This window comes from Bacillus rossius, chromosome 1 (assembly GCF_032445375.1).
Source record: "Bacillus rossius redtenbacheri isolate Brsri chromosome 1, Brsri_v3, whole genome shotgun sequence".
NCBI lineage: Eukaryota > Metazoa > Arthropoda > Insecta > Phasmatodea > Bacillidae > Bacillus > Bacillus rossius.
The window spans coordinates 179526269-179543604 of NC_086330.1; the positions used below are offsets into that span (position 1 = coordinate 179526269).

Genomic DNA, 17336 nt, shown 5'->3' on the forward strand with positions numbered 1-17336 from the left:
ATGTTATCAAAATTAAACATAAATTACCGCCACACAAATACGTATGTACATTATAGCAGCAAATTCAATATTTTTACGTTTCATTTTTTTCGTTCACGTTTCAGACATTTTGTTTGAGTAAGGTTCGTAAGACTACCACTAGATAGAACTCTGTGGACTAAATTTTTCCATAGAAAGTGAGAAAATTTTGTTCCAGCTTTAGCAATTGCAATACAAAATTATACGTAGTGATCTTTGATGTGCCAAACTCGTTACTTTTCGTTTATTTACTTTTGACGGTAAAAAGAATTTCGTGTTATTAAGCTGCAAACGTGCTTCAATAAGAAATATGTACATAAAAAGGGATGAAAAACACGGTAAAAAACATAAGGCATTATCTGTGCGAGATAAACTGGACATTATTGAAAAGATAGACTCCAACTCACTGTCCCGCACGTGTTAATAGCAAAGGAACTGGGAATTGCAGCATCCACATTAAGTACAATATTAAACAAGCTGAACAATCTTCTTTCTCAAGCTGTGAATACGTCACAGAGTATTAAACGCCTGAAAAATGGAAAATACGCCGATGTCGAAGAACCATTAATATAAAGTTTGTACATGTGTAGTGCATTAAAAATATCTGCATTTGCTAATAAAACTGTTGCTTTGAGTATTTTCATTCGTTCTTTTCTTGGCTTAGGCCAATGTGTAGTTAAGATTTTGTTTTTAGTATGTAAGGTCAATATAAAAGTTTTCCCAGATATAAAGTTTCCCCTCTATAGTGAACATATAAACTACTCCCTTCAGATTCGTTATAACAGGGTTCTACTGTATTTGTTTGATGTTTTACAAAAAAGCTAATAGTGGGTAGAATATCTGGCAAAAAATTAAACAAAATGCTAATGTCATTTAAATGAAAATCTTACAACCCAACATAGATATTGATTTGGCTTATCGTTTCATCAACATTAAGGTCATTAGAGATGATGTAGGTGATGAGATGGGACTGGAGCAGTGACAGATTTAGTGGACGGGGGAAACAGGAACAGCCCTAGAAAACCTACCGGCTCACTGCATCTTCCGCCAAGTTTCCCACTTGAAGACTAGCCGTAATCTTTATCCTTCTGTGTTGCATGAATCTGAGCATGGTAACCATAGGTAGCAGTGGGGTAGTAGAAGCCATTATGCACCGGAAGTTTCCATGACTGGGTGTGTTTGCTGAGGTTTGCCATAGGCCTGTGCAAATAACTAGTTTTTTGATGTGAAGCAAATATCAAATTGAATGTTTCAAATATTTAGAAGTTGAATCACAATTGTTAGAGATGGTGATTTATAGCATTTAAAATAATAACATTTAGCATTTTGAATTTGAAATTTAGCATTTTGTAGCATTTTTAAAAACAAGATTTAGCCAATTCTCTCATTTTACATTACTGAAGAAAAGTATATTTTTAAAAAGCATTAAATAATACACACATTAATTATTGACAACCACAGAAATAAAGATCTAACACAACTACAAAGATAGCCTATCTTGGCAGGTTTCCAAACAACTTTTTAGCACTTATGAGTGCAATAAATTGAATACTTAAAATTACAATAAATATTTTTTAGCCGTGTTCATGGCCATAGTTGATGTAGAGTGCACAAATAATGTTATTGAAACTTGTTTTTTTCAATTTACGCCTTCTTGTGGTTTTCGATCATGCCATAAACCGTTGCTTGCCGTTTTACCAACTTTTTTCTTCATCCGATTTCTCGTTGAATTTTTTTTTTGCAGCCTGACGTCCCTCAGATTTAATGTGCTTTTCAAGTACATCTTTTTCCACTCCAGACGGCGATTACATAAATTGCACATTAAAATATTGGTATCACTTTCGTAGAACTGTTAATTTTTGAATTCATTTATGCGATCGCGAATGGAAATTACGTTTCGTCCCATTTTTACTAGGGTTCTGCGAATATTCGAAATTTCCGAATTCGAGTTCGAATTTTTTGATATTCGATTCGTAAATTCGAATCAAATTCATTTTACAATAATTCGACTTGACATCCCCCTCCCCCAATTTTAAAAGAAATGTAAATGGACGATTACATCTTCCACTTACAAAAATTATACATCGAAACCTCTTATTTACGTTACCGTTATTTACGTTTTCACGTTATTTGAACCATTTTATTTCTGTCCCGTTTTAACCTCATTTGATGTAATACAATGAATACCCGTTGTTTACAACGCGCCTATTTCTTTACGCAGGTTACGCCGTTCGTTCTGATAAAACTGCTTACTAACTTAATTAATCCTATTACAAAGAAATCTGATGTGTAAATCGTGTTTTAAAGACGTTTTTAAAAGGCAAAAACTTCATTTTTAACGTCTCGGGAGTCGCTTTATACCGCTTATAAAAACGTAAACAGTGCCAGTTTGGTTGTGTTGATTCCTGTATTCCTGTATAGAGCGCGCGCACGTGGTTTCTTTCTTTCTTTTTTTTTACGTTGAATAAAATGGGTTTATTGCATCACTCATTAATTTAAATTATTTAGCTTGCTTTCGCAAAGTCTACTTTTTAAATAAATGTACTTTCCATGAATAGGTCTTGTTTTTATGGATTACTTTACATTTTTTTTTGCATAATTGTATTCTCCGGTCACTCATCTGAGTTTTGGAATAAACAAAGCCACTTGTAAACAAACATTTTCATTAGTTGCCGTCCGCCGCGCACATTATTCGTGCTCAAGAAATAGTCCCTTGGTTACGTACCATTTGTGATTTGTAAGTATTTTTACACTGCCTTTTTTATAACAATTGTTGTTATATAGCATTATAGCTAGGGACCCTGAAAAATGGTAAATAAAAACTACCAATAGCGGTGCAAAAAAACTAGTGAAAGCGGTGTAAAAAACCTGGTTCGAGCGGTGTAAAAAAAACAGTAGAAGCGGTGTAAAAAGTCAAAATTTTTAATAAAGCGGTAAATAAAATTTGTTTCACTTAACATGTAGTACATTTATGTAGGGGGGGGGGGGAGGGGGGGGGGGAGAGAATACAGGAAAAGTGAAAATAACTTAACTGTTAAATTTTAACTTTCATTATGAGATAATATTGAAAACATCTTGCTATTTTAAACACTTGAACATTTACACATTTAAAATTGTAATATTAATATAAACCCTTGTTGGGAAGTTGCAAAATTTGCACATCAATATTTTTTTCTTTGCATCAAATACATAAAATTCGTCAGTTGCAAATTGATACAATTTTCGGCATGATTTAAATGCTTTTAACACGTTTAGATATTGCGAATTGCAATTGTATAACTGTTGTTTAAATTACATGCTTCATTCGAGGGCAAAGTACTAGATAAATTACTGTTTCAGATAAATGCATGATATATAAATTCAAGAATAACACTTAAATCCACTTTCCAATCTAAAAAAATATATAAAAAGTGTGTATTCAACAATAAGCAGCATAACAACAAACAAGCCCGGAGTTTCTGAGCCAAAGATAAATGTTTCTCCGAACGTCTCAGAGAAGACGAGATAAAGTGTGTAAGTTTTGTTCACAATACATCAAGGACGTCATTTTGTATGGAAGGACGCCATGTTGGTAAAATTATTTTTTTTTTTGTAAATTATCGTAATTCGGTATTGAATTCAGATATATTGTGAATGTTTTAGAAAATTAAGACTTTTTTCCGTATAAATGGGGTTTGAAAGAAAAAAGTAAAGATTCACAGCGAAAAATTAAAAAATTCAACATGGCGTCGCAATGATAAAGTGTTTATGTACTTTCTTTTCTATGGCCTGTTATGGCCGTTAGGAAACCCGTTGGCCAACGAAAGAAAACAAAACAGTTATGTTATTGTTAGGTTAATAAACGTAATAAACCGTTTCTTGAACCCGAGGGCGTTAAAATATGAAGTTACTTATATTATCAAATTATAAAGTGAAAAAATGATTTGCCTAGGCGTCGTTCTGTAAAATATTTTCGTGTAGTGTGGAGTTTTATCTTTGACTTGTAAACATATTCTTGCGCAAATCTTAAAAATAGTGATTTTAAATGGACTATTTCGTGCGAAATTTCGTGAAATAGAGGAATTTAGCCCTATTTCGCGCAAAACGAGAAAAATGGCAAATTTCGTGAAATTTCGCGGAATTTCGCGACGCATAAACGGTTTGTAACACAATAAAAATAACATAAATTGTTGGTATGTTGACCCTATATGCTTGTATAAAAATTTCGTGAATAAACCATTCGCGAAATAAAAGGGTCCCTAATTATAGCATTTCACCATTAATATCCAATACAGTTTAATGTGTCAGCAAGTATTTACTTACAATTATGTTAGCAGACGCCGTGTGTACGGTGTACAGTTGATACCCGGCGCAACAGTTGTATTTCGGATTCGCGCGCGCACGAAACATTTTCAGACAAATATCTGGATTGTCGTGTGAACGATATCACGAGTTTAACTGCGGAATTTACGAGTGTTTCGAATTGCAGTGTGCTTCGTGCAAGGAACGAATTACAGGGCACTGGGACATTAACAACTCCCGGGAAGAAAAAGAAACTTGAGTATTCTGTTATCAAAACTTGTGATGATTTTGTGAAGACGGCTATTAGGCGTAAAGTGCATAGTTTTTTTCTATGCAAATGAACCACCTACGCTGAACAAAGTGCTACGGTGCTTACTGTTATATTACTTCTCCGTTATTTTATTATCACTGACTGTACTGAAGTTTGTGTGTTGCAACTAGTGCTTGGCGCGCAAAATGAATTCAGCCTATCACTTGCTGACGTGGCGCAGTGATACAACGGTGTTTGTTTATTTCAAAACTCAGCTAAGAGTGAACCCACGGTCTCACCCCTAATTATAAACTTGATTTTAGAATAAAATGTGCGATGCTTACGCGATAAAAACGGTAAATTTGTTGTTTTTTTTGACGTGACGTCGAATAAATCGATGAACGCCGGCTGCACGCACGAAAAAGTGTCCCATAATGCACATTGTTCCATTACGCGGTGTCCCGTTACGCTCATTGTACGCCTGCGCCGCATCTATCTCTCTTCCACTGGATTGGAACAACCATCGATTTGACTTTTTCGAGGCGCATTAAACTCGAAACACTCCCATTAGTTTCCTACTTTTCCTATCATCGTCCTATCCTTAACAGAATAACACAGATTGGAAGAAGTTAAATAGCAAACATGTATAAAAGTTATATTATCTTTGAAATATTTGTGCAATGGGAGTGTATGACTTGATGTAGGCTTTTGGACATACGCCATTGCTTAGCACATGTATGTCTGCAGAAGAAAACTACAAAAAAACACAAATGACAAAAAACACAAATTAAGCAAAAATTGCCGTTGTCAGGATTTAACGCCACACAATATTCCACAACAGGAATATGGTCACAAACAAGGAAAAAACAAAGAAAAATGGACTAACAGAACGAAAAAAAAACAACCACAAATGATGACAGCACAAAAAATCCGAACCCCAAAAAATTCAACACAACAGTTGAAACGAGACAAAAAACACAGCAAAACGAAAAGACGAAACAAACAATAGATTTCCAAAAAAACCTAAAACAAAAAAGAGAAACGAAAAAACCCCCACAAATGATGACAGCACAAAAAATATTGAACCCAAAAAATTCAGCACAACAGTCAAAACGAGACAAAAACACGACCAAACGAAAAGACGAAACAAACACAACAGTTTTCTAAAACAGAAACAAGCGACGTTTCGGGAACTGTTATCTGCTCCCGGAACTCATAGCCAATGGTTACCCTGCTAACATCATCAAACAGCATATGAAATCCAACAAAACACTCAAACCCACAGAAACCGATAAACCGGCAGGAACTCTAGTCATTCCGTATTTTCAAGGGCTTTCAGAAAAAATAAGACGCCTGGGAAACAAATATGGACTCTAAACAGCTTTCCGTTCTAAATCTACTATTAAAAGCATTGTTACAAAGGTGAAACCAGCCACAGAAACATTACAAACCCACAACTGTGTGTATCAGATCCCCTGTGAATGTGGCCACGTGTACATAGGTGAAACTGGCAGAGCTCTATCCACCCGAATCAAAGAACACAAAAACAACTGCAAGAAGGGTGAAACCCTAAAATCCAGACTTGCTGAACATACATGGGAAAATAGCCACAAAATTCTCTGGGAAGACTCCACACCACTCATACAGGAATCCGTAAAATAAAAAGGAAAATCAAAGAATCAGCTTTCATTATTAGCAATAAAAATATTTTCAGCCAGCAGAGCATTGAATTAAAAAATATGTGGATCCCTTTGATTAAGAGAGAAACATCCCTGCAGCACAAAACAATAGCCAATACTCAACCTACAATAACCAACTGCTTTAACTCCATGGTGCACAACCAATGAGGAGCCAGCTTGTCTGCCATTGGCTGAGCAAGATGTAGTCCATTTTCTGATAAATACCCTCATTTTTCCAGCCCCTTCTCAGTCGCACCTGTGTTTCCGTACCATGTGTGTGTCTGCCTGAGGACGGGAGCAGATAGCAGTTCCCGAAACGTCGCTTGTTTCTGTTTTAGAAAATTGTTGTGTTTGTTTCGTCTTTTCGTTTGGTCGTATTTTTGTCTCGTTTTGACTGTTGTGCTGAATTTTTTGGGTTCAATATTTTTTGTGTTGTCATCATTTTTAGGGGTTTTTCGTTTCTCTTTTTTGTTTTAGGTTTTTTTGGAAATCTATTGTGTTTGTTTCGTCTTTTCGTTTTGCTGTGTTTTTTGTCTCGTTTCAACTGTTGTGTTGAATTTTTTTGGGTTCGGAATATTTGTGCTGTCATCATTTGTGGTTTTTTTTTTTCTGTTCTGTTATTCCATTTTTCTTTGTTTTTTCCTTGTTTGTTGACCATATTCCTGTTGTGGAATATTGTGTGACGTTAAATCCTGACAACAGCAATTTTTGCTTAATTTGTTTTTTTTTGTCATTTGTGTTTTTTTGTAGTTTTCTTCTGCAGACATACATGTGCTATAGCCCGTCCCACTCTTAGATTGCAGTACACGGCTTATGGCGCGCGCTGTTGCCAAATCTCTAACACATTACGAATTTCAGGAGATGCGTGTCTTTGTCATTCGGATCGAACAAGAAGCATTTTAAGAAATCATATCGTAATTTATAACATTTTATACTAATACACATAATAATGCCACTTTTATGTAAATTTCAAATAAAAACTACCTATTGTAAATGAAAATTTCTTATAGTTTTCTTTTATGTTCTAAAATTCCCATATATATTTATATATATATATATATATATATCACATTTTCATGGGCCCGATGAATGCCGTATTTTTGGACAAGTCATGTCCAAAATGATAAATAAAATACGGTAATGGAAATTCTCGGTCGAGTAAGTTATGGGAAAAATCCGAACAATTGGTTCGAAATGGGTAAGATTTTTTGAAAAACAGAAAAATCACAACAACTCCCATAATATGTATAATATCGAATCCGTTTTAACGTATGATAACTCGGAGTACCTAATGCCGAAAAATGTTTTCTAAATAAATTTTTGATATGACCAGCCATAACTGCATGGGTTCGAAAAAAATTTTCACCGGGCAAAAAAAAACGTAACTGCCTTAGTAGACACCTTATCAAAACTGTTTGAATTGTTTGTAAATATCATAATTTTTTTCCAAAACTTTGTCTAAAACAATGTTTGATAAGATGCTTGGTGTTGAGAAGGATAGAAAAATAATTCAAAATTTTGTACCATGATCACTATTAAATTCCTTCGTATTTATTTCATACATTTTAGGCATGGTCGGGCAGAGAAATTTGACTTCGGGCGGGTAATTGTCCAAAATTTTCGGGCTCGGGCAATCTCGGTCGGGCATCAAAATCAGTTAATGAAATAAATTTTGAACATAAAATAGTCGTACTTAAGTTTGCATTGACAAACCTGAACTGTTTTTATTTATTTACTATACCGCACTGATATGAAAGTTAAACATTAAACTAAAAAATAGAGTGCATATTAATCTTGGAAATAAAGTGCTTATTAACTAAATTGTGTTTGGGTAGCTGCTTGAAGGTTCATTGTCACTGCTGATTGACCTACACTTCCACTGGTATCCATTTTGGTAAAATAATGACATGAATTAAATAGAAACAATTCACAACCACTTTCTGCAAATGCCACGCAACTACAATGTGTGTAATTAAAGTCAGCTTATAATCCTTCTCGCGCACAGCAAGCAGCTCCACCGGCCTTGAACACTACTTTGTGACTATTGAGCAGTGAGCATCCGCCGTGCGTGCGCGCGCGCGCGCGCGTGTGTGTGTGTGTGTGTGTGTGTGTGTGTGTGAGAAAGAGAGAGAGGCGGGCGACCACCTGCATCGTTAGTCAGCCAGCGAGAGTAACGGTAAATGTTGACCTTGACCACTTCCGCTTGCTGCAGGTGCAGGGCTCGCTCTCTTATCTCTGTCTCCCCCTCCCACAAACACACTTGCTGACCGGGCACCTTCTTTATCTTATCTCTCACGCACACTCACTTCACCGGCTGGTGCCGGGACGGCGGCGGCGTGGCATGTTCCTGCAGCTGCCGCGCGTTCCAAAAAAAGAAGCTTTGTTTACTTGCGCCGTGCGGTATTGCCGTTTTCCAAGGTGCCCGATATTTTCGGGCACTGAAATACCCGCCCGGAATTTCGGGTATACTTGATACCCGAAACACTGCCCGAAATTTCGGGTACCCGACCATCCCTATACATTTTACATATTATGTTCAAGAATCGATTAAAATATTTTTGTTGACTAAGGAAGCCATGTATTTGAAATTGCTTGTAGGACAGAACCCCACTTATCTAAACACACGACCCTGTTTCCTCTTACGACGGCAGCTCGCGCTCGTGTACTGATAAGGCACATCTTTAACCAGCTATTTCCACGGAAACTGTAGAAGCAATTGAGATGGAGCTGCTTTTAAAAACTAATACAATTCATTGTGAACATTTTTCACGCTTTCGTCCCCCATCTATCTTTAATAGAAAAAATTTTTCCCGCTGGTCAACTTTTTGATGTGTCAGTTTGTGAGAAAATGCATTTCAATACATTTAAAAAATTATTTAAGTGAAACCTGTACAGTTTTTGTCTTAACATTTGTTCGGTGGCGTCCTAAGGCATTAATTTATTAATAAAAAAATCTGAATGAAATACACGTGTAGGTTTTTGTTTTTTCATGTAAAACATATCGAAATACTTCAAAACAGTTCACAACGAAAAAGTTATGTTTTTTAATTTTTTCGGACACTTAAAATATTGTTAAGTATTCAAAATAAGCATTGCCTGAAGCGTATTTCGATGCTATACAATATGAAAAAAAAGCTTGGTCCAAAAATTAAAATTTTAATTTCGTTTGATATTTGGCAACAACGCACGAAGAAACAAGGACAGTGCTAACGGCAATCGGCGTGTGTTAGAGAGAGAGAGAGAATGTGCCCATTTACTTCCACACTGCAATCTAAGAGTGGGATGCTCTATAAGCAATGGCATATGTCCAAAAGCCTACATCAAGTCATAAAATTTATAGTTAAAATAATCTTTTCGTTAAAGGAATAAACATATTTGAATTAATGAGTGCAAATAAAAGTAAATTCATCAATTAAATTGTAGATTTAATTTCACTTCTTCTTTGTATCCATGCAAAGTAGTGATAATTCAATAAAAATGATTAAATTTTATTCATAAAAGTATGCAATCATTTCATCAATGTTTTGTTATGACGTCATGTTAAACTATCGCAGACCTGCCAACATTCAAATTAAAAAAATCATGAGGTCCTCGATAAAAACTTTCAGGCCCATAAATACAGGTTAGATATAAAAAACAACAAATGAGAATCTTTAAATTTAAGTGACATACCTGTAGGACATGTGTTACATGGTCTCAGCTTCAAAATTTATTTCAACAAATTATAGGTTGCAGATTTAATTTAGTTGAATATAATTTAGCGCTATCGTGTAGTGATCATTCAGGGCCGCAACTAAAAAAGATGTAAAATAACATTTTGCTCGTGTAACACTGTTATCACTGTTCACAGCAAAATTAATTTTTTTATTGGAAGCAATACACTTCACGTGTTAGTTGTGTTTTTATGTAGTGACATGTTTCACAATGTCTCCTCTTCCACTATGCGAGATAGAAAAATCAGCACGGCACACGCTACAAAACGCAAAATTGCTTCCGTTACGTGACTCGAGTATTGATGGAAACTCGTTACTGTAAGCTTTCGTAAAACTTGTTTTGTAACTTTTACAAACAAAATCTTGGGGCCCCAAAAAATCATGAGGAAACACTATTTTGGCGTGAGGGCGTGAGATGGACCTTGAAATCGTGAGCCTCACACCAAAATCGTGAGAGTTGGCAGGTCTGCTATCGTCCATAAACCGACTTTACAGACAACCAATTTTTTTTTCTTTTGTACCACTTCCTTATGTTGTGATATTTTTATTAATATTTTTATCCTTGAAAGACAAACATGCTAAATAAGGTGGCAAGTGAGAGAGTTTTCTCTACAGTAGGCAACATAGTTACCAGCCGCAGAGAATTGTTGTTGCCGCACCATGTCGATGAACTCACCTTTCTCCATGACAATTTGAAATGATTTGCGAAGTGATTTATAGACATATAATTTTAATTTTTTTTTTAATTTTTGAGAATCAAGTTGTGCTTCTTCAAAATAGTCTCACTTTAATTTTAGTTACTTGACTTAAACTGTGAATTATATGACAAGTTTTTCAAAGGTGGTATGTTAAAAAATTTTTATGATCTATGTTATTTTAATAAATATTCCCAAATTTGATTCGAAAACAATTTGAAACTCGTGTATTTTTTTGAAATTCGATTCAAACTGAAAAATCACAATTCGCAGATGTCTAATATTTACCACGAGAAATAACAGTACACAACACATTCACGAGTATGCACGTATTTGTAAACACACCACCTTCCTCAGACTACACAAGAACGCGGCTTTCACGTGAAACACAGACAGAAAATGGGTGCGGCGAAGCAGAGATGTCGCAATATGGTGGCCTAAAAACTTGTACTCTGCAAGATGATGGACACTCTTCCAGTTAGTTGTTCTTTGCTTTGTTTACAATCGCGAGGCACGGATGGCCATTTTTCATTCAATATTTACGAACAATAGTGTTGTGAATGACGTGACAATAAGATACTTGTGCTGAATACGCCATAAAATGATGGTTTCTTTTGATACTGAACTGAAACGAAATACAATCAGTAAATAAATTGTGTAGAGTGAAGACGAATCTACGTTTTTTACCTTGATTTCGCATTTATCTCGGAATAGTCTAGATTTCGCATTTTATAGCGGAAAAAATATAATTTAGCATATTTTCGCATCTATTTCGCGAAAACGAAAATTCACCATCCCTAACAATTGTGAATTTTGTTCTTGATTAAGCTTTATTACACTTATTGTATAAAATACAGATTGAAGTAAAGGAAAAAAATCATTTAATATTTTTAATGTTTAAACTGATCAAGTGATTAATCTATTGGTCCCTATTTATAACATCAATTCATTAAAGTTATGAAAAAACCTTGCATAATATTCATATTGAGCATTCATAAAAGCAAATGGAGTGCCTTCTTTTGAATTATTTTAATTAACAACTTTGTTCAAGCAATACATAAACAACACAAAAAAAAATTGGTTGTCTGTAAAGTCGGTTTACGGACGATAGTTTAACGTGACAACGTCATAACAAAACATTGATGAAATGATTGATTCAGAAGAAAATGAAATATCATATTCGGCCTGAGACTGAGCCGTAATAGGTTTTTGCAACCAAACCATTTAGGCATTAAAAATATTATATTCTTTGAGGAAGAATTTTTTTTAAATTTTTCTATCTTTTGCATGATAAAATCTACCTCTGCATACTTTTATGAATAAAATTGAATCATTTTTATTGAATTATCACTATTTTTTATGGATACAAAGGAGTGAAATGAAATGTGCAATTGAATTAATAAATTTACTTTTATTTAAATTCATTAATTCAAATATATTTATTACTTTTGAAATGTTGCGTGCGCCGTATTTATTTTTACAAGTACAAAAAAAAGTTTCGCAGCAGCCGGGTTTCGAACCGACAACCTTTAGTTCAAAAGTTAGGTATGCTAACCACACGCCCACAAGGCCATACTAAAATAATCTAGTTTCAGATGTTATATACATGTTTATAACAATTTTGTTCACGATAGGGGAATAATATTAACACGATTTTATAACAAATATGCATCCCAAATACACCAAACTTATTTATAATGTGTTACAATATTTTTTAAAACATTGTGCATAAGATCCCGGGTGTAATTTGAATTATTATGTGTAATTGTAAAACACCATTGTTGGTTCAAAACGTATTAGAATTTTCAACATTACTTTTAAACAACTGTACCGATTGTGCTGAAAATCGGTGGACGATAAAAGTCAAATCGATGGTTGTTCCAATCAAGTGGAAGAGAGATGCCACACATGCGTACAATGAGCATGAAGAGATGCCACGCATGCGTACAATGAGCAAACAGGATACATCTGTAGTGGGACACTTTTTCGTGCATGCAGCCGGCGTTCATCGATTTATTAGACGTTGTCACGTCAAAAAAAATTTTGATGAGCAAATCTTAGGTTTCCGGTGTTTTAAAGCTTTGCAACTAACGCAAAGCTTCACATCACACTCAAAACTTCGCATCAGAACTGAAGCTTCAAATAAAATGAATAGCAAATTTCCTAGCGAAGTCAAATCTAATATTAAAAGAGCTTCGAGTCGAAGCTTCTCATAGGCCTAGTTTGGCACTGCCTTTTGCAGGATGGAGGAGGACAACAAAACAAAAGAGAAATATTCTACAAGTAAAAAAAAATTGGAAATCAAACCTGCTACTTACTAGCATGAAGTCCTGACCATCTGACAAATGGTTGGGCATCTAGCCAACTTTTGAGTATGTAACAAAAATGTTTGGTGCCATTTCATGTATAAAAATCAAGTAATTCTGAATTTTGGTACGTATTTTTACTTAGGATTATACAGGTTATTTCCGGACAACACCGACATTATCCAGCAGGTGATTCCTCATGACTTTATGAGATAATAAAACAAAAATATGTTTTTAACTTTTCCTCTTTAATGAATTTTAAGGGGAATCTTAATTTTAAAACACATTCTTCAAGAAGTATAAAAAGATTAATAATTTCCTGCTGCTAAGCAACAAAGCAAATGAGAAAATACAATGAAACACACTTAAGGAAATCCCACTTAAGAAAATTTCCTAGGTAATAAGTTTTTCCTGTTAATAATTCTAAATTTCTAATTATTTTTAGAAACTAGGATTTACTTTAATGTTTCTAATGATAGAGATTTTGTACATGTGAAAGTATGGTAATGAATATTATACTTTAATGCCCTACTCAACAGATGTCTGGCTGTAGTAGTGTAATGTGGCTGCCCAACACTTATCTGTCACATCTCGACAACTCTTGTGCATGGATGTAGATCCAGGTAGATCCAGGTAGATCCAGCAGGCCCCTCACTGAGGGGGTCCGCTTGCACTTGCAAAATCGTGATTGTGAAACGGGGTTGATGAACGTAAAAGTCAAAACTATGTTTTGTGAAAAATTGTATGCTTATTGCATGAATGTAGGCCAAAATATGGGCAGTATACAACATACAAGCACCGTATCCAGAGATTAGGTACTTGTGTCGGTTAAAACTCGCCCGCAAAACTCTTGGGCCGCGCTGGCCCCCCTTGCAAATTCTACGGATTTGCATCACAGAATAGAGGTAAACATTTTAATGTAGTGTGTAATGTAAAAAAAAAAAAAAGAAAAAAAAAATTCACTGAAAGTTGAAAGTAACTCATTGTTTTTCTTGTGAATATGGTGGATAGTTAAGAGTTAGAAAGTGTCACAGGCATAATCCTCTTAATTGAGATTACCAGTTAATTCACCTTTAAGAATGAAATTTAACCACACTTATTTATTATATTTATGTATCTATGGTTCACCACATTCTGAAATCCGACACCAATTTGAGCCGCTCGTGTTCAGTTTTTTCGGGTGGATTGTGGCTGTCGGTTCCATTACTCCACTGCCAGTGTTTTTAGTTTGCATCAGAGTTTATTGTTACTGTCAGTTTTCATTTCAGTACAATGTTTCCTGTTTTTGGTGGGTTACTTTCCACATTTTCACATTTGGTACTATCGTTAAAACGATATATTGATGTTCGATAATCTGGCAAAATTGCTAATGGCATGGCTTTTGTTCCGAATGTCCCTGATTGAAGACTTTGTCTTGTGATATGTGAATAAATGAAGCAGTATTGTTGTATTTTGATTGAAAAATTAAATAATAGCTGCAGTAAAATAATTGAACAACATTTACATTAGCATCATAAAGGAATTTGTAGGAACAAGATTATATGATGAATTACGATAAAATTAAAATTACTAAAACTAAAAATAATAAGCATGCCAACACACTATATGACACCGAAATTCAAGTTAATACACAGGCACAAAAAGCACCGAAATGCAATTAAAATCTCGTAACTAATTTGCATTTTCAATCAAACTTAACTCTAATCTCAAATAACTTATCTTTTAAATATTAAATCAATGAAAGTAATTTATTTAGCATGTTGTTTGTACCACAATTTAATAAAAAAAATTTGGAAAGAGTTTATTTTTTCTAAATCTTGCAACTGTTACTACTCATTTTTTTACATTATGATCTTAAAACATTTTTCAAACACAGAAATACATACTAACAAATTTATTTTGTTACAAAAAGTGCTTCATGTATCATTCATAATGACACTTGTTTTGGAGAAATTACATTTAAGTATCATATTTTTTTCAGTAATATGCTATCTTTTTTTAATAAACAGATTTCATAACACACAAAATCTCCTGTTTTAAAAACAAAATTAAGCAGAAAATAAAACCATAAATAATTGTCTCTAGTAATTAGACATGGCTTTATTGTAATGGGTAGAAGCTTGAAACAGTTTAATTAATGTCTGTAGGTGTCATTCATCTTGCGCTGAGTAACAAGTGGCCCAACGATTTGGATGCGGTGCGGCGTATAAAAGCTGCATTTTATATTGAACTGGCTAAAAAGCTATCTGAGCAATGTGATACAACGGCACTGCCTTTCACCACACATGTGGACATTTTGAAGGTATGTACGTTAAATACTAAAATTTCTGAAATTCAATATGTTGCAGTAGTGTAATTTTATGCCCAGTTTGCATTGCCTAATCCACAATTTTGTGTGGAGATAGCTGGTACATTAGCATTACTTGGAGAGATCTTTTTTTACTTTTAATATACATTTCTCGTACCTTAAAAGCTATTTTTCTTGATGTCTGTCATTTTTGTTGTTTGTAGGGTGACATTTTCTATAGAAAGATGTAAAAAAAACCTTGATGTCAGGCAAATACTGAGCAATGTGGGGTATGGGACAATCAAAAATTTGGAACTCAAATTAAATAATTTTAAATTCATTTTAACATTACCAATCTAAAAATTTTTGGAAATTTTTATTACTGATAGTTACAGTAAGTTGCACTCATTCACAAAAATTTAAACGAAAAGAAGCTAAGAAGTTTTATTCAGAAATTTTAATTGTTTTCTGCAACATAGTACACCTGTTATAATTTGTTTCTGGAAAACAGAGCGCAAATGGAAATAGTTATTTTCATGATAGTGGATGACTGGATGTTCATTAAAATAATTGGTTTTTCACCATTGAAGTGTGCTTGACTACCGTTTTATTCTGTTAAATTAAAATCAATTTTACCATATTAATTATGTAAACATTTTGAGGTTAAACTACCTAAAAATAAATTACAGTTTAAAAGAATCATGGACTTTGGGCAGAACATTGCTTTACGAAGAAGGCACTAATTACTTTTCTGAGTTACAAAATAATAATGTTATTAATATAGAAGATAAGTTTCAATTATAATAAGATTAAAAACGCCTCTGGCTCCGGAGATATTGCTGTATAATATAAACCTCTATTCTATGTTAATTCGGGTTAAGAAAAAAAGGCAGTTATGAGAATGGCTATGAAGTAGGGGTGTGCGGGATCCCGACACTTCAGGAAAAAAGTCGGGAAAATAGGCTTCCCGAAATGCCGGGCAAGAAGTTTCTTACTCCCGAATATTTCGGGAAATTGTTTAAAAATTTACAAATGTCTACTAATCATGTAAAACATGTTTTATATCAATTCAAACTGTTTTTATAAAAATATTTGTTATGGATTCGTACATTTTCGAAGAGTTTCCGTTTTATTTCAGCGCATAACATCTTTTAAACGTATGCCGATCGTAGCGACAGCTGTGGTGTGCAGTGAATTATGATAATCGTTTACACATATCTAATTGGAATAAAATAACATAAACGTGCATGGAGTACATTTACATATTGTATGCATTCATAAATATTTTTCTTTGAGGATACATGTTTGAAGATACGTGAATAGTTTTATAACGTTTTTGCAGTCATCATTGAACACTTAACCTAAAACCACTGTGTGTACATTGAAGAAAACCGAAAACAAAACACATCCGCGATCCAACCTTTTCGCCAAAGATATAAGAAATACTAGACTTGCGTTTCGTAATGAAGCGTAACCTTTCTCATTACTTAATAGCAGTGGCGATGTAGAGAACTGTATTGGCACTGTGAAAAATATGAAATCACGTAGTTTTACACCACTGCTCAAGAGTATTTAAAAATCTATGATTTTGCTTTGGGAAAAATAAAATAGTTGTTTAGTTTCGCGGGCTTTGTCGGCTGAAGTTACGTTTTTAAGGCTTTTGCAAAGTATCTGTTCCTCATTTTCGATACTGTTGTATATTAAAACAAATAAACTAGCAGCCTACAAATAATGGAGGTCGCAACCGAACAACCTGTTACTTGTAAACCTAGTGAGAGAGTATTTTCATGTGCGGGAAATATTGTTACAGCACATGGGAGAAACTTACTACTGACCATGTCGAAGGACTAATTTTTTTTCACCAAAACAGAAAAAACAACTTTTTTAAGATATAATAATAACAATTATAGCATTTAGATTTACAAAGAAGGATTTAAAGTAGGGATGGGTTGAGTACACATTTTTATCGATTCCGATACCGGTACCGATTCCTAAATTTTGATTCTTGATTCCGAGTCATTCCAGTTTTAGATTCCTGGTAATTCTGGTCACATAATTAAAACTACTTAAGAATTGAATGCATTATGTAATGATAATAACATGCATA

The 17336-nt window shown here is 34.1% G+C and overlaps 1 protein-coding gene across 2 annotated transcripts in view; it reads left to right on the top strand.

Annotated features, from left to right (window-relative positions):
- The window catches only part of LOC134527140 (nucleolar protein 6), a 227698-nt gene that overhangs the window by 104363 nt on the left and 105999 nt on the right, over positions 1 to 17336 (top strand). For both annotated transcript variants that reach the window (XM_063359531.1, XM_063359532.1), the window contains exon 13: positions 15090 to 15244. In XM_063359531.1, coding sequence (XP_063215601.1) covers positions 15090 to 15244 — 155 coding nt within the window. The remainder of the gene's footprint in view (positions 1 to 15089; positions 15245 to 17336) is intronic.